Source organism: Carcharodon carcharias, chromosome 12 (assembly GCF_017639515.1).
Source record: "Carcharodon carcharias isolate sCarCar2 chromosome 12, sCarCar2.pri, whole genome shotgun sequence".
In the NCBI taxonomy this organism is placed as follows: Eukaryota; Metazoa; Chordata; class Chondrichthyes; order Lamniformes; family Lamnidae; genus Carcharodon; species Carcharodon carcharias.
The window spans coordinates 59,756,538-59,780,375 of record NC_054478.1 but is presented as its reverse complement, the minus strand read 5'-3'; the positions used below and the strand labels follow the sequence as shown (position 1 = coordinate 59,780,375).

At 43.3% G+C, this 23,838-nt stretch overlaps 1 protein-coding gene across 3 annotated transcripts in view; it reads left to right on the top strand.

Moving 5' to 3' along the window:
* Positions 1-23,838, top strand: part of galnt3 (UDP-N-acetyl-alpha-D-galactosamine:polypeptide N-acetylgalactosaminyltransferase 3 (GalNAc-T3)) — a 73,816-nt gene that overhangs the window by 39,345 nt on the left and 10,633 nt on the right. For all 3 annotated transcript variants that reach the window (XM_041201699.1, XM_041201698.1, XM_041201697.1), the window contains exons 8-9: positions 13,133-13,264; positions 13,703-13,804. In XM_041201699.1, coding sequence (XP_041057633.1) covers positions 13,133-13,264; positions 13,703-13,804 — 234 coding nt within the window. The remainder of the gene's footprint in view (positions 1-13,132; positions 13,265-13,702; positions 13,805-23,838) is intronic.

Here is a 23,838-nt window from a genome sequence, read left to right as displayed (position 1 = left end):
CAACAGAGACATGAGGTATGCCTATTCTTTGTCGCTCTGGCACCTTGGAGAACAAAGGCTCGACTTCAATTTCAGGTGGAGTAACTATTTGTTGGAGTGTGTCTCTACCTCTAAGATGATCCACATGTTTCCAAACAATCCTGTTTTCCACTTTCACTTGGTAAGACAAAGATCCTGTTTCAGAGACAATTGTACCAGGAACCTATCTCAGTCCAGTTCCAAAAATTTGCACAAAAACTCTATCCCACAGTAAATTTTTGATCTTTGCTGCGAACATTATGATCCACTTCCTGACTACTCTGGTTCTTCTCCACCTTCCCCTCTAAGTTAGGGGATACTAGACTCAATCTTGTACGAAGGCGGCATTTCATTAGCAATTCAGACAGTGGTGAACCTGTAGTTGCATGAGGAGTCGGGCGATAGTTGAACAGAGATTTTCAAATTTGTGTTTCTGACATTCCTTCACATAATTTCTTCATGCCTGTTTTAAAAGTTTGTAATGCTCCTTCTGCTAACATATTGGATGAGAGATGATATGGTGCTGTTCTGACATGTTTACTCCCACTTAGTAATGTCTGGATGCTGTACTAGTGAAAGCAGTACCATTATCCAAAACAATGATTCCTGGTAGGCCATGTACACTAAAATATTGGCGCAGCTTTTCAATAATTGCATGTGATGTAGATGATCTCACTTCATGTACATCATCCACTTTGCATGTTGATGATCACTAAAAATGTGGTACCTAAAAATGGACCGACATAGTCTATATGTAATCTACCCCAGGGTTAACCAGGACACGCCCACAGATACAGTGGAGCTGAAATGGGCAACTTCTGTGAGCGTCAACTCGCAGACACTTCCTCCTACCTCTCCCTGGACCATGACCCCACCACTGAACATCAAGCCATTGTTTCCAGGACTGTCACTGACCTCATCTCCTCTGGGGATCTACCTCCCACAGCTTCCAACCTGATCGTCGCCCAACCTTGGACGGCCCGCTTCTATCTCCTACCCAAAATCCACAAACAGAATTGCCCCGGTAGACCGATCGTCTCAGCTTGCTCCTGCCCCACAGAACTCATTTCTTGTTATCTTGACTCCCTTCTCTCTCCCCTTGTCCAGTCCCTTCCCACCTACATCCGTGATTCCTCTGACACCTTACGTCACATCAACAATTTCCAGTTCCCTGGCCCCAACCTCTTCCTCTTCACCATGGATGTCCAATCTCTCTACACCTCCATCCCCCACCAGGATGGTCTGAGGGCCCTTAGCTTCTTCCTTGAACAGAGGCCCGAACAATCCCCATCCACCACTACTCTCCTCCGTCTGGCTGAACTTGTTCTCACGCTGAACAATTTCTCCTTCAACTCCTCTCACTTCCTCCAAATAAAAGGTGTGGCTATGGGTACCCACATGGGCCCCAGCTATGCCTGTCTCTTTATGGGGTATGTGGAACATTCCTTGTTCCAGTCCTACTCCGGCTCCCTTCCACAACTCTTTCTCTGGTACATCGATGATTACTTCGGAGCTGCTTCATGCTCTCGTCAGGACTTAGAAAAATTTATTAATTTTGCTTCCAATCTCCACCCCTCCATCATTTTCACGTGGTCCATCTCTGACACTTCCCTTCCCTTCCTTGACCTCTCTGTCTCAATCTCTGGTGATAGACTGTCCACCAATATCCATTACAAACCCACCGACTCCCACAGCTACCTCGACTACAGCTCCTCACACCCCGCTTCCTGTAAGGACTCCATCCCATTCTCTCAGTTCCTTCGCCTCCGTCGCATCTGTTCTGATGATGCTACCTTCAAAAACAGTTCCTCTGACAACGGTCATTGACAGGGCCCTCAACTGTGTCCGGCCCATCTCCCGCGCATCTGCCCTCACGCCTTCTCCTCCCTCCAAGAAACATGATAGGGTCCCCCTTGTCCTCACTTATCACCCCACCAGCCTCCGCATTCAAAGAATCATCCTCCGCCATTTCCGCCAACTCCAGCATGATGCCACCACCAAACACATCTTCCCTTCACACCCCCTATCGGCATTCCATAGGGATCGCTCCCTCCGGGACACCCTGGTCCACTCCTCCATCACCCCCTACTCCACAACCCCCTCCTGTGGCGGCACCACCCCATGCCCACGCAAAAGATGCAATACCTGCCCCTTCACTTCCTCTCTCCTCACCGTCCAAGGACCCAAACACTCCTTTCAAGTGAAGCAGCATTTCACTTGCATTTCCCCCAACTTAGTCTACTGCATTCGTTGCTCCCAATGTGGTCTCCTCTACATTGGAGAGACCAAATGTAAACTGGGCGACCGCTTTGCAGAACACCTGCGGTCTGTCCGCAAGAATGACCCAAACCTCCCTGTCGTTTGCCATTTTAACATTCCACCCTGCTCTCTTGCCCACATGTCTGTCCTTGGCTTGCTGCATTGTTCCAGTGAAGCCCAACGCAAACTGGAGGAACAACACCTCATCTTCCGACTAGGCACTTTACAACCTTCCGGACCGAATATTGAATTCAACAACTTTAGGTCTTGAGCTCCCTCCTCCATCCCCACCCCCTTTCTGTTTCCCCCTTCCTTTTTTTCCAATAAATTATATAGATTTTTCTTTTCCCACTATTTCCATTATTTTTAAATATTTTAAAATCTTTTATGCTCCCTCCACCCCCACTAGAGCTATACCTTGAGTGCCCTACCATCCATTCTTATTTGGCACATTCGTTTAGATAATATCACCAACTTTAACACCTATGTGTTCTTTTGTTCTATTGTTGTTGACATCTTTTGATGATCTGCTTCTATCACTGCTTGTTTGTCCCTACAACCACACCCCCCCCCCTCCACTTCTCTCTCTCTCTCTCTTTCTCTCTCTCCGCCCCCCCACACACCTTAAACCAGCTTATATTTCAACTCTTTCTTGGACTCGAACTCAAGTTCTGTCGAAGGGTCATGAGGACTCGAAACGTCAACTCTTTTCTTCTCCGCCGATGCTGCCAGACCTGAGTTTTTCCAGGTAATTTTGTTTTTGTTTTGGATTTCCAGCATCCGCAGTTTTTTTGTTTTTAACTTCTGCTATTGCTGACACCAGAGACAGTGTTTAACCTTTTTTTTTCTATATCAGTCTATACCTGGCCACCAGATATAACTTTGTACGAGCATCTTCATTTTTGAAACGCCTGGATGCGCACTATGAAGCTCTGTCAATAGTGGTTCTCTTCCTTGCGAAGGGACGTCGACTCTTGCTCCCCACAGCAAGATACCAGCTTGACGACTTAATTCAGATATACAGGCATAAAATGGTTTTAATTTTTCAGAGACTTGTGCATTTGACCATTCTTGCAATACCTGTTTTCGGACTCTTGATAAAATTGGATCCCGGTTTGCCCAATTCTTTATCTGCTTTGCACAAATTGGTGAGGAGCCCAGGAAATTCAACACAAGTACAACTTCTTGAGGTACTGGAGTATGTGTAATGCTACCTGGGAATGGAAGAAGACTGAGGGTGTCTGAATTTGCTATATGCACACCTGGACGGTGCACAGAAGTGTACTTCTAAAATGTACTTACAAGATCAAAGCCCATCTTTGAACTCCAGCAGAGGCTATCGGTGGAATTGCCTTATTTTCACTAAATAATCCCAATAGTAGCTTGTGATCTGACACTATGGTGAAGAGTCATAGATGTCTACAGCACAGAAGAAAGCCCTTTGGCCCATCAAGTCTGTGCCGGTCAAATAAGTACCTAACTGTTCTAATCCTATTTTCCAGCACTAGGCCCATAGTCTTGTATGCCATGGCATCACCAGTGCATGTCCAAATACTTCTTAAATGTTATGAAGGCTTCTGCCTCTAACACACCTTCAGGCAGTGAGCTCCAGATTCCAACCACCCTCTGGGTGAAAAAATTCTTCCTTACATCCCCTCTAAACCTCCTGTCCCTTACTTTAAATCTATGTCCCCTGGTTATTGATCCCTCCACCAAGGGGAGAAGTTCCTTCCTGTCTACCCTATCCATGCCCCTCCATAATTTTATACACCTCAATCATGTCCCCCCTCAATCTCCTCTGCTCCAGGGAAAATAACCCCAGTCTATCCAATCTCTCCTCAAAGCTAAAACTGTCCAGCCCAGGCAACATCCTGGTAAATCTTCTCTGCACTTTCTCTACTGCAATCACATCCTTCCTTTAATGCAGATTCCAGAACGTTCCAGCATAACCTCCTTGCTCTTATATTCTATGCCTCGGCTAATAAAAGCAAGTATCCCATATGCCGCCTTAACCACCTTATCTACCTGTCCCACTACCTTAAGGGACCGGTGGACATACACACCAAAGTCCCTCTGATCCTCAGAACTTCCCAGCGTCCTACCATTCATCACGTATTCCCATGCCTTATTTGTCCTGCCCAAGTGCATCACCTCACACTTAGACCATAAGACATAGGAGCAGAAATTAGGCCGTTCGGCCCATCGAGTCTGCTCCGCCATTCATTCATGGCTGATAGGTTTCTCAAACCCGTTCTCCCGCCTTCTCCCCGTAACCTTTGATCCCCTTACCAATCAAGAACCTATCTATCTCGGTCTTAAATACACTCAATGACCTGGCCTCCACAGCCTTCTGTGGCAATGAATTCCATAGATTCACCACTCTCTGGCTAAACAAGTTTCTCCTCATCTCTGTTCTAAAAGGTCTTCCCTTTACTCTGAGGCTGTGCCCTCAGGTCCCAGTCTCTCCTACTAATGGAAACGTCTTCCCCACGTCCACTCTATCCAGGCCTTTCAGTATTCTGTAAGTTTCAATCAGATCCCCCCTCATCCTTCTAAACTCCATCGAGTATAGACCCAGAGTCCTCAAACTTTCCTCATATGTTAAGCCTTTCATTCCTGGGATCCTCTGGACCCTCTCCAGGGCCAGCACATCCTTCCTGAGATACAGGGTCCAAAATTGCTCACAATATTCTAAATGTGGTCTGACCAGAGCCTTATAAAGTCTCTGCAGCACATCCCTGCTTTTATATTCTGGTCCTCTTATCAGGATTAAATTTCATTTTCCACTGATCAGCCCATCTGACAAGCCCGTCTATATCCTCTTGTAATCCAAGGCTATCCTCCTCACTATTTACCACCCCACCAATTTTTGTGTCATCCGCAAACTTACTGATCAACCCTCCTACATTTGAGTTTCAATCGTTTATATATACCTCAAACAGCAAGGGACCCAACACCGACCCGTTGGAACCCTACTGGACACAGGCATCCAGTCACAAAAACACCCCTTGACCATCACCCTCTGCTTCCTGCCACTCAGCCAATTCTGGATCCAATTTGCCAAATTGCCTTGGCTCTTACCTTCGTTATCAGTCTCCCATGCAGTACCTTATCAAAAGCCTTGCTAAAGTCCAAGTAGACTATGTCAAATGCATTGCCTTCATCTACACACCTAGTCACCTCTTTGAAAAATCCAATCAAATTGGTTAGACATGGCCTTCCCTTAACAAAACCATGCCTACTGCCCTTGATTAATCCCTGCCTCTCCAAGTGTAAATTAATTCTGTCCCTCAGAATTGCTTCCAACAGTTTCCCCACCACTGAGGTTAGACTGCCTGGCCTGTAGTTCCCTGGTTTATCCCTGAGGTATTGAAAATTATTGCTAGTGCCCATGCTATCTCCTCCCTTGCCTCACTCAACAGCCTGAGATACATTTTATCCGGGCGTGGAGATTTATCTACTTTTAAGCCTGCCAGACCACTTAAAACCTCCTCCCTTTCTATGCTAACTTCTTTAATTATATCACAGTCCTTTTGCCTGATTTCCATACCCATGTTATCCCTCTCACTTGTGAACACCGACACAAAGTATTCATTTAGAACCCTACTTACATTTTCCGGCTCCACACACAAATTACCACTATGGTCCTTAATGGGCCCTACTCTTTCCCTAGTTATCCATGTCGGCCATGCAAACATTGTTGGAATTTCTTTATTCCAAATATTACAGATAAGCCTTCCTTTTCAATTTGTGAATAACACTTCTCAGCTGCAGAGGGGGTTCTGGAAACGTATCCTACTGGCCTTTTAGAAACATCCTCCGTCTTGTGAGGCAAGTCTGCTCCCGCTCAGTAGTAGGGAGAAGCATCACAAGTTAGCATTATTCTTTTGGACAGGTCATAGTGTACTAGCAGACATGACGAGGAAAAAGCTCCATGAATTTTATGAAGGCTTCTTCTTGTTGTGACTTTCAAGACTATCTGTGTTCTTCAATAATAAGTGTAAAGGGGCCGACATTCTGGATAAATTAGGCAAGAAGTAACTGTAGTAATTTATCATGCCCAAAAAAAAGACGAGCTCAGTGACACTGGAAGGAGACAGCGCTACCTTGATTACTCTCACTTTCTCCTCTAATGGATGCAGTCCTTAGGCATCCACTCAATGACCCAAATAAGTGACTTCTGTCAATTGAAAAGTATACTTTCTCTTTTTTTCAAATGTACACCAGCCTCCAAAAATCTCTTTAGAACCTCTTCCAGGTTAGCTAAATGTTCTGCTTCCGTTGATCCGAATATCAGGACATCATCCAGGTACAACATAGCTCGGGGAAGTCCTTGTAGGGTTTCCATGGTTCTTTGGAAAATCGCACAGGCAGATGACACACCAGAGGGTAGGCATGTATATTGGTGCGTGTTGCTGGATACATACCCTCTAACTGTGCTTCATCTGTTGGTATGCATGGCTTATGTCTAGTTTAGTGTAGAATCTTCCTCCTGCAAATTCAGTATACAAATCTTCAATTCTCGGGATTGGATATTTGTCTAATTTAGAAGCCTTGTTTACAGTTAATTTGTAGTCTCTGCAAATGTGAATCTTTTGATCTGGTTTCATCACAGGGACTATAGGTGCTGCCCATTCTGAAAATTGGGCTAGCTGGATTATTCCTAACTTCTCCAAGAAGCACAATTCTGCATCCACCCCCACCTTTAGGGCATAAGGCACAGGTCTGACCTTAAAGAACCGGAGTGTTGCCTCCGAATCTACGTAACTTTTAGCTAGTAGGCCTTTTTCCTTTCCCAACTCATCTCAGAAAACTATCACCTGGGGCCCTTACTCTAGAGTTAAAATTGAATCTTTGCATGATCTCCGATGGCTTAGGCTAAAAATGTGCCTTCACGAGGTCTACTAGCTCATTAAAGGATCTGGAATTTGGCACGTTCAGGGTCATCGGACTATGGATTAGGTTATATGTCTTCCTCCCACAGACGCTTAAAAGAATTGCTCTCTGTTTCTCCTCTACCGTTATTTTGTTCGCCACAAAGTAGAAACCTAGGCGCTCTATTTACTGACTCTAGTCTTCGATGGATGAGTCATACGGGCCAATTCTGCCAAAGAGTGGCATGACTGGAAAGTATATTTTTCTTCCTTCCCTTAAAACCGAAGTACTCTCATTTGCGAGATGAGGTGCAGCATTGGAGATTTTTATCCTCATCACCAATTGTAATAAACTTGGTGTACCAGGCAGTCATCTTGTTAGAAACAGTAAATTTCATTTGCAGAGCTCCTGATGAAGCTACATGCTTGTACCAAGACCAGGGCTAGAAAGCTGCATCCCTAAGATTACCCACACTTGTGACTGTACAGACGAATCAGCCCTATGATCCCCATAACAGTATGAAAGGTTTTATTTACAATCAGTACATGGATGTTTGACATAAACTGCTTCATTATTTTATATCAGGGTCCGGCTGCTGAAAACATAGGTCATTGTTTGTTTCCATGGGATTTCTGGATCTGTTTTACATGAATCGATCCTGCTAATATCAATCTTAAAAACAGACTTTGCAACTGGTCTGTTTTTAAAACAATGCAGCAATGACATTATGAAATGAAAGATTTTTTAGGTGTTTATCCAATTATTTTCTGAGATGTTTGTTCATATTGTGAGAAAGCTGTTCTTTCATAAGGTTGCTTCTGTATCCAAAGGATCTAATGTATAATTGTCAGACTTATTAGCTACCCTTTAAAAGCAATAATGAATTGGAACTTAAAAATATGAACAATGGTTAGAGCTCCCTAAATTGCGTAAAATTGCTAGAGCCTGTACTTGACAAAGTGTGTTGAGAAAACCTGAAAGAGCAACAGATTTTTGTCAACCCAGTTATTTTGTAGCTCAAATTATTGATCATTTTGTATAGCACCTTAGCTAATGTTTTACATCTGTGTAGCATTTTACTAAGTAAATCTAGACAGTATTTTAGCTTGTATGAAGTGGCTTAGTATTTTCCACTATCTTGAGATGTTGGGTATCCTACCTGTTCTCCAGTATGCAACTTAATCTGATTGAGGTTAACTGTTACACCAGGGTAACACTAACTCAATATGGCTGAAAATAAAAATGCCGCTTTCTCTTGTTACGATTTGGTTAGGAACCAGTAACTTTTGTTGAAAAATAGACAAAATTTTAAATCTCAGGGATTTACTAAGAGAATAAAACCACAAGATTCCACAATTTTAAACAAACAGAAGATTTTTTGCTGTGTAAGAGTCAACAAAGTAAACAGTCAATACTATCTATCTTATACTCTAACATATATAATTAGCATAAGGTAAATGTGAATTAACAGGCAAACTGGTCAAACACAAGCCATAAACTGCACACCAAATGGCAGACACAACCAAGACAGATCCCACAAATGTCTCCAGACATCAATGATCAGAGTGAGTCACAAAAAATCATTCAACCTGTGTCTTCCTCATGAGGGATTTCAGTTCCGCTCCTACTCCAAACCAACCTGGAAGCCTTTTTGTTTGTCCTGCCTACAATGAGTTCACAGAATTGTTACGATGCAGAAGGAGGCCATTTGGCCCATCGTTGTCTGCACTGGCTCTCCAAATGAGCGTTATGACTTGGTGTCATTCTCCTGCCCTTTCCCCGTAACTTTGCACATTGTTTCTATTTAAATAATAATCTAATGTCCTCTTGAATGCCTCGATTGAACCTGCCTCCACGACACTTCCAAGCAGTGCATTCCAAACTGGAGCCACTCGCTGTGAGAACATTTTTTTTCGTTTCCTTTTTTTGTAAATCACTTCAAATCTGAACCCCCTCATTCTTGGTAAGTGGGAACAGTTTCTCCCTATCTACTCTGTCCGGCTCCCTCATGATTTTGAACACCTCTATCAAATCTCCTCTTTATTTTGAACACCTCTATCAAATCTCCTTTTAACCTTCTCTTCAAGGAGAACAGTCCCAATCTATCTTCATAACTGAAGTTTCTCATCCCAGGAACCATTCATCTAAACCTGTTCTACACACTCTCCAATGCGTTCACATCTTTCCTATAGTGTGGCACCCAGAACTGTACACAATATTCCAGGCTGAGGTCTAATTAGTGTCTTATATAAGCTCAGCATAACCCCTCTGCTCTTGCACCCTATGCCCCTATTAATAAAGTCCAGGATATTGTATCCTTTATTAACTGCCCCTTCCACCTGTCCTGTCACCTTCAATGATCTGTGCACATACACACCCACGTCCCTCTGCTCCTGCACCCCTTATTTTATATTGTGTCTCCATGTTCTTCCTACCAAAATGCATCACCTCATACTTCTCCACATTGAACTTCATCTGCCATCTATCTGCCCACTCCACCAACTTATCTAGATCCTTTTGAAATTCACTGTCCTTCCCACAGTTTAAATTGCTTCCAAGTTTTGTATCATCTGCAGACATTGAAATTATGCCCTGCATACCAAGATTTACATCATTAATATATATCAGGAAAAGCAAGGGCCCCAATATTGGCCCCTGGAGAACTCCACTCCAAACCGTCCTCCAGCCTGAAAAATATCCATTGACCGTTGCCCTCTGTTTCCTATTACTCAGCTGATTTTGTATCCACGTTGCTACTGTCAGGCAACAAGAGTCTAGCTCAAATTGCCCCAACAACTGTTCACCTCCCAGTAGCTCAATCTCTCTTCCTGCAGCATCATTCCACTGGGAGTTACGAGGCTGTACCCCAGCATCTAATTACAGGCAGGATCACTGCTTTCTAGCTGCACTTAGCAGACTACTACTGCTCACAGAATTTTTTTTGCCCCAATTCCCAGCCTCATGGAGCAGACCATTTCGCTTCACTGAGCTGCAATTGCTCCCTATAGGCTTTCTGAGAACCAATTACCAGCTGAGCTGCTGCTTGAACTGAACTGAATCTGGTTAAATCTTACAACAGAGGTCAGCCTCTCTTCTGAAACAGGATCAGATGTACCCAATGTTGGTACATTCTGAACCTTAAATGTCACAATCTCCAGTCAAACACGTGTCACTCTGTTAAGTGCTAACTTAACGTGGCTCTACATTTTCACATTTATCATAGGAAATTTGGTCTACCTACTGAATTTGGTCACTATTTTCTTTCCTTCTTCCCCATTGCTGTTAAGGGTGAATTTGGAAGGAGGAGGAGCTATAATTGGAAAACCTAAATGTGCCCATCCTTCTGCTTTGAAAATGGTTTCTGATTGGACCAACCATCCATGGAATTTCTCTGCCTTAATCTGCCAGTAAATGACCCTGTACTATAAGAAGGGTTATTTCAAGTACAGTCACTAAAGTATGTAGATTTTTATTTGAATCATTTTATTTGATCAGCCTTTGAATCTTAAATGAAAATTCAGTGTCCTTGCTTACTTGTGATTACAAAATAGAATTATTAGTGCAGTACAACTTGCACTACATAAATGTTGGTTACACAGACACAGGTATTGCTTCCTTTTGCTGCTTTTTCTGGAAAATTGAGAAAGCAGAGCTTTTATCAGCAGCGAATGAAGGTTTAATTTTTACTCATCGCTTAGATATCATTTTAAAAATTGATTTTGGCTAGTTTTGTGTCTGTACATGAGACAGAACCAGCATTGAGGTGAATACTAACTTCCCTTGTAATACTTCAGGATGGGGGTTAGGAGATAAATTGACCAGTTGACTCAGATTAAGATTTATACACAAATATGAGTTACAGTGAAGAAGCTTTGGCTGTGAGGCCAGTTAAATTTTACATGAGGAAAGCATTATTGGACATGGAAGATCCGGATGAATGGTGGACATCTGCTCATTAAGTAATTGTATACCCAAGATAAAAGCAAAATACTGTGGATGCTGGAAATCTGAAACAAAAACAAAAATAGCTGGAAAAACTCAGCAGGTCTGACAGCAAGATGCTGAATGCTATCTTTGAACTAGATTGTTTGACAGCTTTGTATTTAGATTCCTATGGACTGGGATTAATTCTATAGATATTCCTCATCTTTAGGTCAATTCACTTGCAAAATTGAACTACATTGGATTGATCTTAGCAATTCCCACTAACACAGTGGTGGACTGTGATTTTGATATAAAATGTACATCATATACACATTTTTAAAAATTCATTTATGGGATGTGGGCATCACTGGCTAGGCCAGCATTTATTGCCCATAACAAAAACAGAATTACCTGGAAAAACTCAGCAGGTCTGGCAGCATCTGTCGAAGGGTCATGAGGACTCGAAACGTCAACTCTTTTCTTCTCCGCCGATGCTGCCAGACCTGCTGAGTTTTTCCAGGTAATTCTGTTTTTGTTTTGGATTTCCAGCATCCGCAGTTTTTTTTGTTTTTATTTATTGCCCATCCCTAATTCCCGCTCAGAAGGTGGTGGTGAACTGTCTTCTTGAACTGCTGCAGTCCTTGTGGTATAGGTACATGCACAGTGCTGTTAGGGAGGGAGTTCCAGGATTTTGACCCTGCAACAGTGAAGGAACAGCAATATATTCCAAGTCGAGATGTTAAGTGGCTTGGAGGTGAACTTCCAGGTGATGGTGCTCCCATCTGTCTGCTGCCCTTGTCCTACTAGGTGCTAGCGGTTGTGATTTTGCAAGATGCTGTCTAAGGAGGCTTGGTAAGTTCCTGCATTGTATGGCATCTTTCTTGTAACAACATAAACGAGGCACTTTTCTTTCTAACATGTACTTAAACTGGGTCATTTGGCTAGTCAGAGGAAGAGACAATTTTGAAAACTGTTCCTTTATGGCAGACATTTAAATGTTTTTAGTTAGCCCCAACACGCTGGTTGCAAATTGTAACCCTGTCCACTCATCATGATGCCACAACCCTCCTGGAAATTCAGTGAATCAAGGAAAGGTAGCATTTCGTTGTCTACCAGGTCCTCAACACCGGTTGAAGTCACACAGTCCCTTTCTGGATCCGTGAGCTTTACCGTCAACATTGCAAATTCAATGCTGACGAAGCTCAGAAAGCTGAATAGAGTTTGCAAGAAGTCACAAACAAATACCTTATCAACAACCCAATGCAAAAGATCCCTGGCTTTGATCTTCTGCTAAACTCGCACACAAGCAGATGCAGATACTTGATGTGCGAATTAAAATTTTTAAAACTCTCGCGTTGACAGTGGTCACCCAGTACAGACAATGGTGCATATAATTCACAATACAGAAGGCAAGGCATCACTGTGATGCCCTCTGTTACTGCTGAGACAATTATCTCCTTATTCACCTGAATATAAATTATAGTTGCTGCTACAGATTTACATTAACTGTAAGAGAGATTTGCATAGAGTAGACTTAAAGTTGTACAGGACATTCCAACCCATAAAAGTGTTGTATTAAAATCATTTTTGAATATTCTTGCCAATAAAAATATCTGCATTCCCTTGATGATTAACATAGATTAATAGTTAATTAGTGTATAGACAAACTGTATCCTTTACAAGCTAAAACTAAAGGAGCAATATAAACTTGTGTTTTGTTCATTTATTCTACAAATGTTCAACCAGAGTTATGCACTGAGGAAGAACTGAAGATTTTAAAAGCATGGCCTTGAATGTAAAGTGTCTTCAGGAGACACAATTAAATGTTATTAAGTGTACTGGGGTAAATTTAAGTGTTTTGAGGGAAAGCTGTTGAGGAATTAGATTGGAAATTAAAATCTCCCATTTCAGAAGAAAATACTTTATACAAAGCATATGCTGTCACTAGTTCTTAACCCACAGGCAATTGGTATTTTAAATCCTTTCCCTGATTGTGACAGTATATTGATTCAGTTAGTCAGCATTCCCTTAATAACTTAGTGCTTCTCTTTAACAGAAAACATATGGAGACATTACTGAAAGGCTAGAGTTGAAACAACGTCTACATTGTAAAAACTTCACTTGGTATTTGAAGAATGTTTATCCTGAGGTGTTTATGCCCGATATGTCTCCTGCACGTTATGGTGCAGTAAGTACTTTTATATATTATACATTTGTCATGAATTAATTCACTATTTTAAAAGAATTATTGTCCTGTTTTATGAATACAAGAATTCAGTTTTGGTATTTAACATTTTAGAATTTGTTTTGATTGCAACCTTGTTTTATTTAGTAGTCTATCAGCATTTCCAAATTTCTAATTTTATGCTTGAGCTATTAGTTGTAAATCTGAGATTTTTACATATTTATCAGTTATGTACTTTGATTATTTTATAGCTACAATGCTTTTCAGTTAAATATCTTTAACTATAAAAAGCAAAATCACACTAAGATAGTTAGCATTGGCCCTTCTGAACTATAAGCTCTTTCTCTTCAACAAAAAAGTAAAACATAGTTTACAAAAACATTTTAGTTGATCATGAAATAGGACTGCTGTCTTGATTTTTTTTTAATCCTTCAATTTCAGATTAAAAATCTAGGTTTGGAAACTTGCCTTGATGCTGGAGAAAATAATCAGGGTGCCAAACACTTAATAATGTATTCTTGCCATGGTCTTGGAGGAAACCAGGTAATAATATCAAAAATTCAATTTAATAATTCAAAGTTAAATCACTTTTGGGAAAACCATTGTTTCTTATTAGATATTTTAAGTAATTCTTCTCCCTATAAAAAATGACCCCTGGGGCAAAACATTTTCACCTATCAAATACATCATTTGGGTGTATTGGCTACAAAACTCTAAATAATTCCATTCTCCGTATGCTTCTCTAGTTGCTTTGTACACTATTTAAATCCCTGATAATGATTACAGTTTTCTTATTTTTGTCACTTTTTAATGCGTTCATTTGACTTTTCGTGTTTATACGCCAGCAGAATTAGCTACTGTATTTTTCATGACATTCGTAACATTTCAGGAAAACATTAAAATCTCCTTGGACACATACTGCCAGAAATGTGGTGAGAGCCCTGTTTATATTTGTGAATGGAGTTTCTACCACACTTCTGGTGCAATTACGATAGAAAAGTGGGATCAGCTCCATGAAAATTCCTGACTTAGTCTCTTTGCAATGCAGACAAAAAGATGACCCAGGAAAGTACACACATCAGTTGACAATGTTATTCAAAGGTACAATGAACTTGAATTTAGCTGTGTTACAAGTGTTAAAGTAATAATGGCCTGGATTTTTGAGAGGAAATCGGTGCTTAGTTAATAGAGAGTAAATCGGGGAGAGATCACGCATTACATGTCCAAATCAGGAAGTTGTCTGAGTTGCCCTGCTCCTCCAGAAGCTACGATAAAACAGTATGTGGCCGAGAGACTCATTCAATTACACAGAAATTACACACGTTGCAGTACTTGCATAATATATACGCTCTAAACGTGCTGGAATTATTTAGGACTTGCCCATGCTAGTTTAAGTAAATTTTTAATGGCGTGGTAAGCCTTAATTACTGCCAAATAACCTCTATGACATGGAAAATTAACTTTTATAACTGTGGAGACAGCTTATTTCAGATTTTAATTATTGGAAATTTAAAAAGCAACTTTCTTTTACTTTTTATTGCAATGATGTTTGTGAGCTCTTGCCATGTCAAATTGACTTGCTGAATTTCCTACTTTATAACAATGTAAATAACGTTTTGAGCACTTCAAAAAGTGCTCAAGTGGCTATAAAGCCCTTTGGATACCAGATGTCATGAAAGGTGCTACATGAATGCAAATCTTGATTTGGGCTTTTACACTGGATCTTGCAGTTATTAGAAATCTACTTCAGCCTGGAACGTGTCTCATTTAAAATCCATCTTTCTTCTAATTTTGCTTTCTGTATATGAATTTGGCGTTGAATTACTATTCTAACTTACACTTTCTGGTTCAGACTCTGCATGACTCATTAAAAATTCTTCAGTCTGGTTAAGGAGGTACACAGTTGTTGGTCCTGCTCAGACAGGTTCCAGATCCCCTTTCCAAGAGTGCCAGGCTGAAATGGATTTCTAATCACTGCAAGTTCCAGTGTAAAAGCCCATACCAAGACTTGCATTCATGCAGCACCTTTCATGACATCTGGTGTCCCAAAGGGCTTTACAGCCAATTGAGCTCTTTTTGAAGTGCACAAAACTTTATTTACACTGTTATAAAGTAGGAAATTTAGCACGTCAATTTGACGTGGCAAGAGCTCACAAACATCAATGCAATAATGACCAGATCAACTGCTTGTTTCAGCGATGTTGATTGAGGGATAAATATTGGCCAGAACTCCGGAACAAGCTCTATTGCTCTTCTTTGAAATAGTGCTGTGGGGTCTTTTACATCCTCCTGAGAGGGAAGCCGAGGACGTCACTTAATGTCTTATCGAAAAGGCAGTAAGTCTGTTGGCAAGTACAAGTGTGATGAATGGCTGGTGCCATTTGTTTGCTGCTGACTGCAAAATCCAGGCTGATTTTCACAAAATAGTAATTCCTCACTTAACGTTTTAGTTGTATTCCTGAAAAGTGCAGCTTTAAATGAAACAAATTTAAACAAATCAGATTTTCCCATTACAACCAAAGAAAAGGCTTTAGTTAGCTTCTGTAGGACCTTGCCCATCAGACAAAAAACATTGGGCAGAATTTTCCAAGCCCGGTGGTGGTGGGTGTGATAGGTGGTGTGCACAGAAAATATGGCAGGACCCACTTCACGACAGCGTGAAGGCAGGTCACGATCTTCCGCTCCCACCATTGGTTGGCGGGCAGCTAATTGTAATACATGAGCATATAATTAAAAAGCCATCCCACTAGGCTCTTGGAACCCCGCTGTATCGTCTGTCCACGTCGGCTGGAAAGCACACCAACCTTTTTCATGATGGCACGCAGGCAACAAGCACTTGGTGGCCTTCACTTTGGGGGAACTGAGGTGAGCGAGTAGCAGCATTCTCCATGGTTTGTCTGTGTTTACAGGCCTTGGGTGCTGGGGAAAACTGATGCCTGGCTCCACAGACGACTGCTGAGGGTTGGGGGTGTCTGGGGACAAGTGCTGGCCTGCCTCAGTGGTGACTGCTGAAGGGTGGGGCTGGGGGCTGTCAGCTGCTGCCCTGGCGCTGCATCCCACGCACAGGCAATCGAGGTGGGGGCAGGGTAAACGAGGGAAATGGCCATGCATTAAGGACACCTGTATAAACTGACCATGCCTTTGCAACTAAGACAGATCAGGCGCAATGATTGGGGTCAGGCTCCTAGCCTGCCTGCCCATGCAAGCAACACGGAGGCACCAATGGGCCACCAAACGCTCCATACCTTACCCTGTCACCACCCCACCAGCATAGACATTTGAGTCCACCACCACTTTAATGGACCTCAGAGCAGTTGGACTGCACACATTGTACAATCTCCTCGCCACTGCTGGCCATGTAGCAGTCACTGCTGGAGGCACGCTCAGCCCCTTTCAATCTCAGCATCCTGGTTTGGACCAGTGTCCCCCATGTCACAAGCTGACAGGGCAGCCAGCAGCTCACTCATCTCTGGCCATCTGAGGGGTGACCAGCACTCTCTGGGAAGTGTTAAGGGGTAGTCACGCAGAGCTAGGAAAGGTGCTAAGTAACAGCCATGATAACCACATCTCTCCCTCTCTTTCATGCTACAGGAGGACCACGTCAGGATCATGGATCCTGGTGACCTAGCTGTATGTCTGATGGCCTGGAGAGACCATAGAACATGGAGGAGAGAGTGACTGAGGCTCCTGGCCATGCAAAAGCAGGAGCAGCAATCTCATGAAGAAGGGGTAGCAGGGGCTCCAGCACACGCCACCCAGGAGCGACAGTGAGCCGTAGCTGGTCAGCGCCTAGCGACACCCAGGGCCTATAGATGCTGCCAGCCATTCCGGCAGATGACTGAGAACCAGTGTCGCTAATGACTGCACATGTCTAGGGACCTGGTAGCTCACATCTGCCACTTACTGCAGGAGGCATGGAGGGCATCCACTGCCAGTGGCTGTGAAAGTGACCGCGACGCTCAATTTCTATGCCAGTGGCTCCTTTCAGGGCTCCACAGGTGACCTCCTGTGGGATTTCACAATCCGCCACCCACAAATGCATCCATGAGGTCACAGATGCCATCTTCTCCATGGCACATAACTTTGTGCATTTCGCCTGGAACCAGGACAGCCAGGATACAAGAGCCTGATCTCAGGATTTCCATAGGTGCAGGGTGTGATTGACTGCACTTGTGGCGCTCAGGTCTCCATCACTACACTAAGTGGACTTCATCAACTGCAAGGGCTTCCACTCACTGAACATGCAACTGGTATGTGACTGCCAGAAACATATCCTGCAGGGTATGTGCACGATTTCCAGCGCCTACATCCTGAGTCACTCGCAGATCCCTGCAGTTTTCCAGGATGCACAGAAGCTGCAGGGTTGGCTCCTTGGGGACAAGGGCTTCCCGCAGAGGCCATGGCTGATGACACCCATGCGGTGGCCTCGGACTGCAGCAGAGTGACACTATAATAAGGTTCATGCAGCAGCTTGCAACTTGGTAGAGCAGACAATCAGGATGCTGAAGATACGGTTCTGGTGCCTGGAACAGTCTGGTGGAGCCCTGCAATCCCGTCCGCAGAGGGTGTCACGCATTGTCGTCGTCTGCTGTGCCCTTTGCAGCACCAGGTTGTAACGGGGTGAGGAGCTGGCTGAGGAGGAGATCGAGGAGCTGCATGTTTCCTGCAATGAGGAGGATGCTGATGGGGATGAGGGTGAGGGAGTCCTTGGTGGTGACGACGATGGGGATGAGGCACTCACACTGGCTAGACAAGGCAGGTACACTCGGGAGGCCCTCATAGCTGCCAGATTTGTGAAGGATGATGACATACAGTGAGGTGTCCCTGTAGTTACTCACCTCGCAGTTGTGAACTCCAGTCTGGCTTATCTCAGGGCCAATACCCTCTCTGAGAATGCTCCTGTCATGGAGATACAGTGGAGGCCCTAATAGTCTCTTGATCACAGGAGAATGATGACATCATGCAATGGGGACATCCCATATATCTTCACATGGCCCCTGAGAATGTCTGACTCCTGTCTGACCGAGGGCAGCTCGCTTGGACTCCATGATCAGGGCCATCTCTGAGACGCAGCCACAAAGCTTTAGATGCATCTGATGCTGTGTCTGCTTTCAGTACCTCAGTCCTTCAGGAGTTGCTCACAGCTTTACTGGTCACAGATTCTGGTGTGATGGGGACCAGACCCACCTTAAAGGTGCTGAGCACACAGAGAGTATGAAAGAACTCTGTGGCGCCTGCCCACAACATTCTGGCAGCAATGACCAGCACTGCTCAGGTGCAGGCATCAGTAGTGTTTCCAAGGAGTGTAGGGCTAGACCATCGCTGTGGTCTGGAGGCTGCACAGAGCACAGGGAAGAGGCCCTGGACTGAGACACCTGCCTTTTATCTTGTGTAGGAAGGTTTCACATTTGAGTGACAAGAACACTGCTCATTAGAACAAGGAGCCACAGGCAGGGAGACATTCTTAGGAGTTTATTGACAATAGTGAACATTATGTACAAGTAATTAACACCCGTGCCCAGGCTGTGCAACTAATTCTCCTTAACTGTCCTAACCCTGCCACGTCTTGGTGCTCCCCGGACATCCACAGCGGAGGTGGAGGCAGCCTACTGACTGTGACGCCCTGTCTGTGATGACTTTGGCAGGTGTCCTCTGGAGGGCTGAGACTTGAGGGCCCTGGCCTGCTTTCGTGGTCCTGCTGTGTGGCAGGCACCTTGGCCTGTGGAGCTGGAGCTGCAGAGGTCACAGGAAGAGGGGAGTCAATTGGGCCGGTCACTCCCAGAGTCACCGCTCCTGGGCGGATGAACCCGGAGCATACACCTGCTGATCCTCCTCCCTGTGGGTGGCCGAGGGCCCCTGGCTGACTCCATGAGCGGAAGGGGTAGCTGGAGTGAGATTGAGCTACCCAGCACCTCTCTCGTGTATACACTGTTGGAGGCCAACTATGGCATTAACAATGGAGTTAAGCCCGCTCAGCAGTGCAGGAGTGACATCTTGGACCAAGGTCTCCATGGCGGCTGCCATCCTACCAGTGTTGACTTCGGTGCATTGCAGTGCAACTATTCCTTCAGCCTGAAGGCAGACAAACTCCTCCATCATGCCTTGCAATCTGAGGAGTGCAGCAGCCATCCCTTCCTGATGTTCCCGAGCTTGTCTTTGCAGCTCCAGCAACTGACATGACCAAGTCCAGAGGCTTGTCATCTGACTCGGACTCAACAGCATTCTGGCCTCCAGCAGTCTTCCGAGTGCTGGGGACCTGTGAAGTCCCTGTCTTTGCCTGCTGTGGATCAGAAAGCGTGATGTGCCTATCAGATTGTGGTCCTGATTGTGGTACTCTGAAGCTAGGTCCCAATGAGGTGTGCATCTCTGCACTGGTGGAGGGTGTGGGTGAGCGCTGTGATGGGACTTCAGGGAGAGTGCCTTCAGATTCCTCTTCAGAGGTTTCTTTGGAGCTTGTTTGGAGGCTCTGGGTCATGGACTCCATCTGCTGCTTCCCAGATGTGCCTGCGAAAGCAAGGGGAGATAATTAGTGTATGGCGGTGACCTGTGAAAGAGGACACATCACTCACAGCATGCTTATCTGATGGATGCTGCACTGCTGGATTCTCACTTGGTAGAGCAGCGCTGACCTCGCCATCAGCACAGGACCGGTCCCGGTCATCACCGGCCAGCTGGATGGCTCTGTTTTCAAATTCTGAGAGAACTGTGAATTCCGGCATTCCTCCACCGATCTGCGACCTTTCCTTCCTGTTGTGAGCCAGTTTGTCATGCATGGATAGAGATGGGGAGATAGATCAGGACACCTGCTGGGCCAGATGATAAGTATGTCTGGCTGTGTGGGCGGTGAGTGGTCCCATGGATGGGATGAGGACAATGATGGTGTTTGTGAAAGAGTGAATGATGATGTCCCTTGCACTGGCAGTGAGTGAGGGCCCTGTGGGTGTGTGAAGGGGTTGTGAATGTGAGAGTTGGGAGTGGTGAAAAGAGTGACTTACCCTGGCGGAATGAAAGAGATCATTCATCCTTTTGCAGCACTGGGTGGCTGTCCTCTCCTGAAGGGCATTGATGCTGACCGCCACTGCCCAAGCCAGGTTAGTGACATTGCTACCCATCCTGCGGCCAGAGCCGAGTGGAGCACATCCTGGCGAGCCTCCATGGCATCTAACATGAGGGACCTGTCATTGAAGTGGGACGCTGCAGTCTTTTTGTTTTTGCTGGCCATGTTTCCCGGGCAGCATTGTTGAGCTGGTGGCGATGAACTCTTTGCTGGCGGCTGCCTTTTAAAGATGGTGGCTGGTATGATGTAATAGCGGGGTGATGGCGAATGGGCAAATGAGAGCTCGCCCACCTTGGAAACAGCGTGTCTTGCAGGAGTGAATATATAATGAGACAGGCTCAGGAAGAATCAGCGTGAAAACCAGCCATTTACATTGGTGGGTAGGATTCCATTTTACCTGCCCACTACAGCACTTAGTGAAATTCAGGGAAAATTCAGACCATTATGTTCTAAGTTTAAATACTATACATTGTTAAATTACTATATTTGCAAATGAAATAACTTTTAAATAAAATAAATGTTAAAAATATAAAATAAACTAACTCTATTTGCCTGCAGCTCACCGCCTCTCCCACTTCCTGCCTCTTCTGCTCTTTGCCTCTCCCACTGCCTGATCCTCCAACTCACCATTGATTGTGCTTCTTGTCCCTCCCGCTATGGGCTATACAATTACACAATCTACTTTTATGCAAATTATGCAATCCATTATATAATTGGAAATTTTATCATTTGATTAGGTAACAGAAAATACATTGTAAATACAATAGTTACTTATAATAATGACATGATACGGCACATAAGGTGCTATTCAGCTCAGTGTGTACACATCTTTATTAGAACTTTCCAATTAATCTCGCTCCCTTGTTCTTTCTCCATTGTTCTGTTTTTTTTTGTTTCCCTCCAAGTATTTATTCTATTCTGTTTTGAATGTTACTATTGAAATTGCTTCCATTATCCTTAAAAGGCAGACCATTCCATATAACAACTCCGCACAAAAAAAATTCCCATGTCACCACTGTATCTTTTACCAGTTACCTTATACCTGTGTCCTCTGGTTCCCACCACTTCCACCACAGAAAACAGTTTTTCTTTATTTACGCTATCAAAACCATTCATGGTTTAAGAACATTTAAATTGCCTCTTAACCTTCTCTTCTCTAATTAGGATGACCTCAGCTTCTCCAAGCTCGCCATCGCTGATACCATTCTAGTAAATCTCTTCTATACCCTCTCCATGGCCATAACACCCTTCCTCAAGAATAGTGTCCATAATTGAACACTATTTCAGTTGAGGCTCGACAGCCTTTTATAAAGGTTCAGCATTACTTTGTTAATTCTTTTACTCTGTCTCTTTTAATAAAGCCAAGATGCCATTAGTTTTTTTTTTAAAAAACAACCATTTTAGCCATTTCTGCCACCTTTAAAGATTTGTGTACATGCATCTCCAGGTCTCTCCCTCCCTGCACCCTTTTAAAATTTGTTCCATTTTGTTTATGTTGCCTTGTCTTTTTACATTACTCTGCATTAAATTTCACCTTCTATGTGTCTGCCCCTTTCACCAGTTTGCCTATGCCTTCCTCAATTCCTTTACTCATTACATGCTACGTTTTTGAGTTTCATGTCATTTGCAAAGCTTGAAATTATGCATTCTAAACCCAAGTTCCAATCACTAATATATAAAAAGAGTAGTGGACCTAATACTGACTCCTGAGGAACACCACTGAATACTTCCTTCTAGCCTTGAAAAAGAATTGTTCACTGCTAGTCTCTGTTCTCTGTTTTTTAGCCAATTTTGTATCCATGCTGCCATGGTTCCTTTAATTCCTTGGGCCTTAATTTTACCAAACGATCTGTTATGTCTGAACAGGGTGACTTTTCTACTTTGAGCAGTGCGAATATTTTTTGTACCTCCTGTTTATTTTTATCCTATCCAGCATTATTACTGCCTTTTCCTTTACTCCTTTATTGGCAGCTCCCTCCTTCCTTGTAAAAACTGATACAAAGAACTTACTTAGTACGTCAGCTATGCCCTTTACCTCCATAAAACATCTCTATTCTGGTCCCTATTAGGTAACTGTGAGTCACAAAGTTATCGAGGATTGATATTACTCCCCCCTCTTATTTTTACAAAACTTTGATGAAAGTAGTGTTAAAAGTTCCAGACAATGCTAAGCTGAGCATTATATTCTCAGAGGGGAGAGAAAAAGTGAGAATCTATGGAAGGGAAATTGTGTTTGACAAATCGGTTAGCGTTTTTGAGGATACAACTAGTAGGATAGATATGGAGGAACCAATGAATGTAGTTTACTTGGATTTTCAAAAAACATTTGATAAAGTGCCACAGTAGCCATTGCACAAAATTACAATTTAAGGGATTAGGGGTAACATATCAGCATGGATTCAGGATTGGTTAATGGATGGAAAAGGGGTTGGTAGGAAAAATGAAAAAGCAGAATATTTTCTGAAAGGTGAGAGGTTAGGAAATGGTTGCATTCATAAAGACCTGAGTCATAAAGACCTTGCACAGGAATCAAAGTCCACATGCAGGAATAAAGGGACTGGAGTATGTGTAAAGAAGTCTTACTATGAGCTTCAGGAAAGATGGAGAAGAAAAGAAATGAGCAGAGGTAACAGTATTGATTTAAGGGAAAAAATACAGTGCTGGAGAGAGAGGATGTCCCTAAGGGGTCATGAACAGAATCTATTGGTTAGAGCTAAGAAACACCAGAGGTACCATTGAACTGCTTGGTGTATTCTAATGGCCACCAACTAGTGGGAAAGATATAGAGTAATAGATTTACAAGGAAATTTCAGAATGGTGCAAGAATTAGAGTTGTTATATTGAGGAAACTTTAATTACCCTAATACGGATTGGGATAATAGTGTAAAGAGCATAGAGGGCTTCTAGAATGTTTTCAGGAGAATTTTTTATATCTGCAAGTTTCCAGTTCAACAGGGAAGGAGGCATTGCTGGATCTGGTTCTGTGCAATTGGGTGGATCAAGTGGTCAAGTGTCAGTGGTGGAACTTTTGGAAGACAATGATCATAGTCTGATAACATTGAGGTTGCCTATGGAGAAGGACAAGGGGCAGTCCAGAGGAAGAATAATTAAACTTCAATGGGGTGAGAATGGATCTGGCCCAGATAAATTGGTATTAAAAAGTGGCAGGTAAAACTGTAACTGAGCAACACTAACAGAACTGCCTAAAAAGAGATAGTTTGGGTACAGTTATGGAGGAAAAATAGGGCAAACAAATTCATAACTCCTTGGATGATTAAAGAGATAGAAAATAAGATGAAACAGATAAAGAGTACATATGACAAAAGACAGGTGCATACTACAATTGAGAACCAGGTTCAATATAGAAGGTTCATAGGGGAAATAAAAAAAACAAATGAGAAGCAAAAAGAGAGTATGAGAAGAGACCGGCAGCTAACATAAAAGGGAATCCAAAAATCTTCCAAAGGTATTTAAATAATAAAAAGATGGTAAAAGGAATGTAGCAGATGAAGTTTATGAA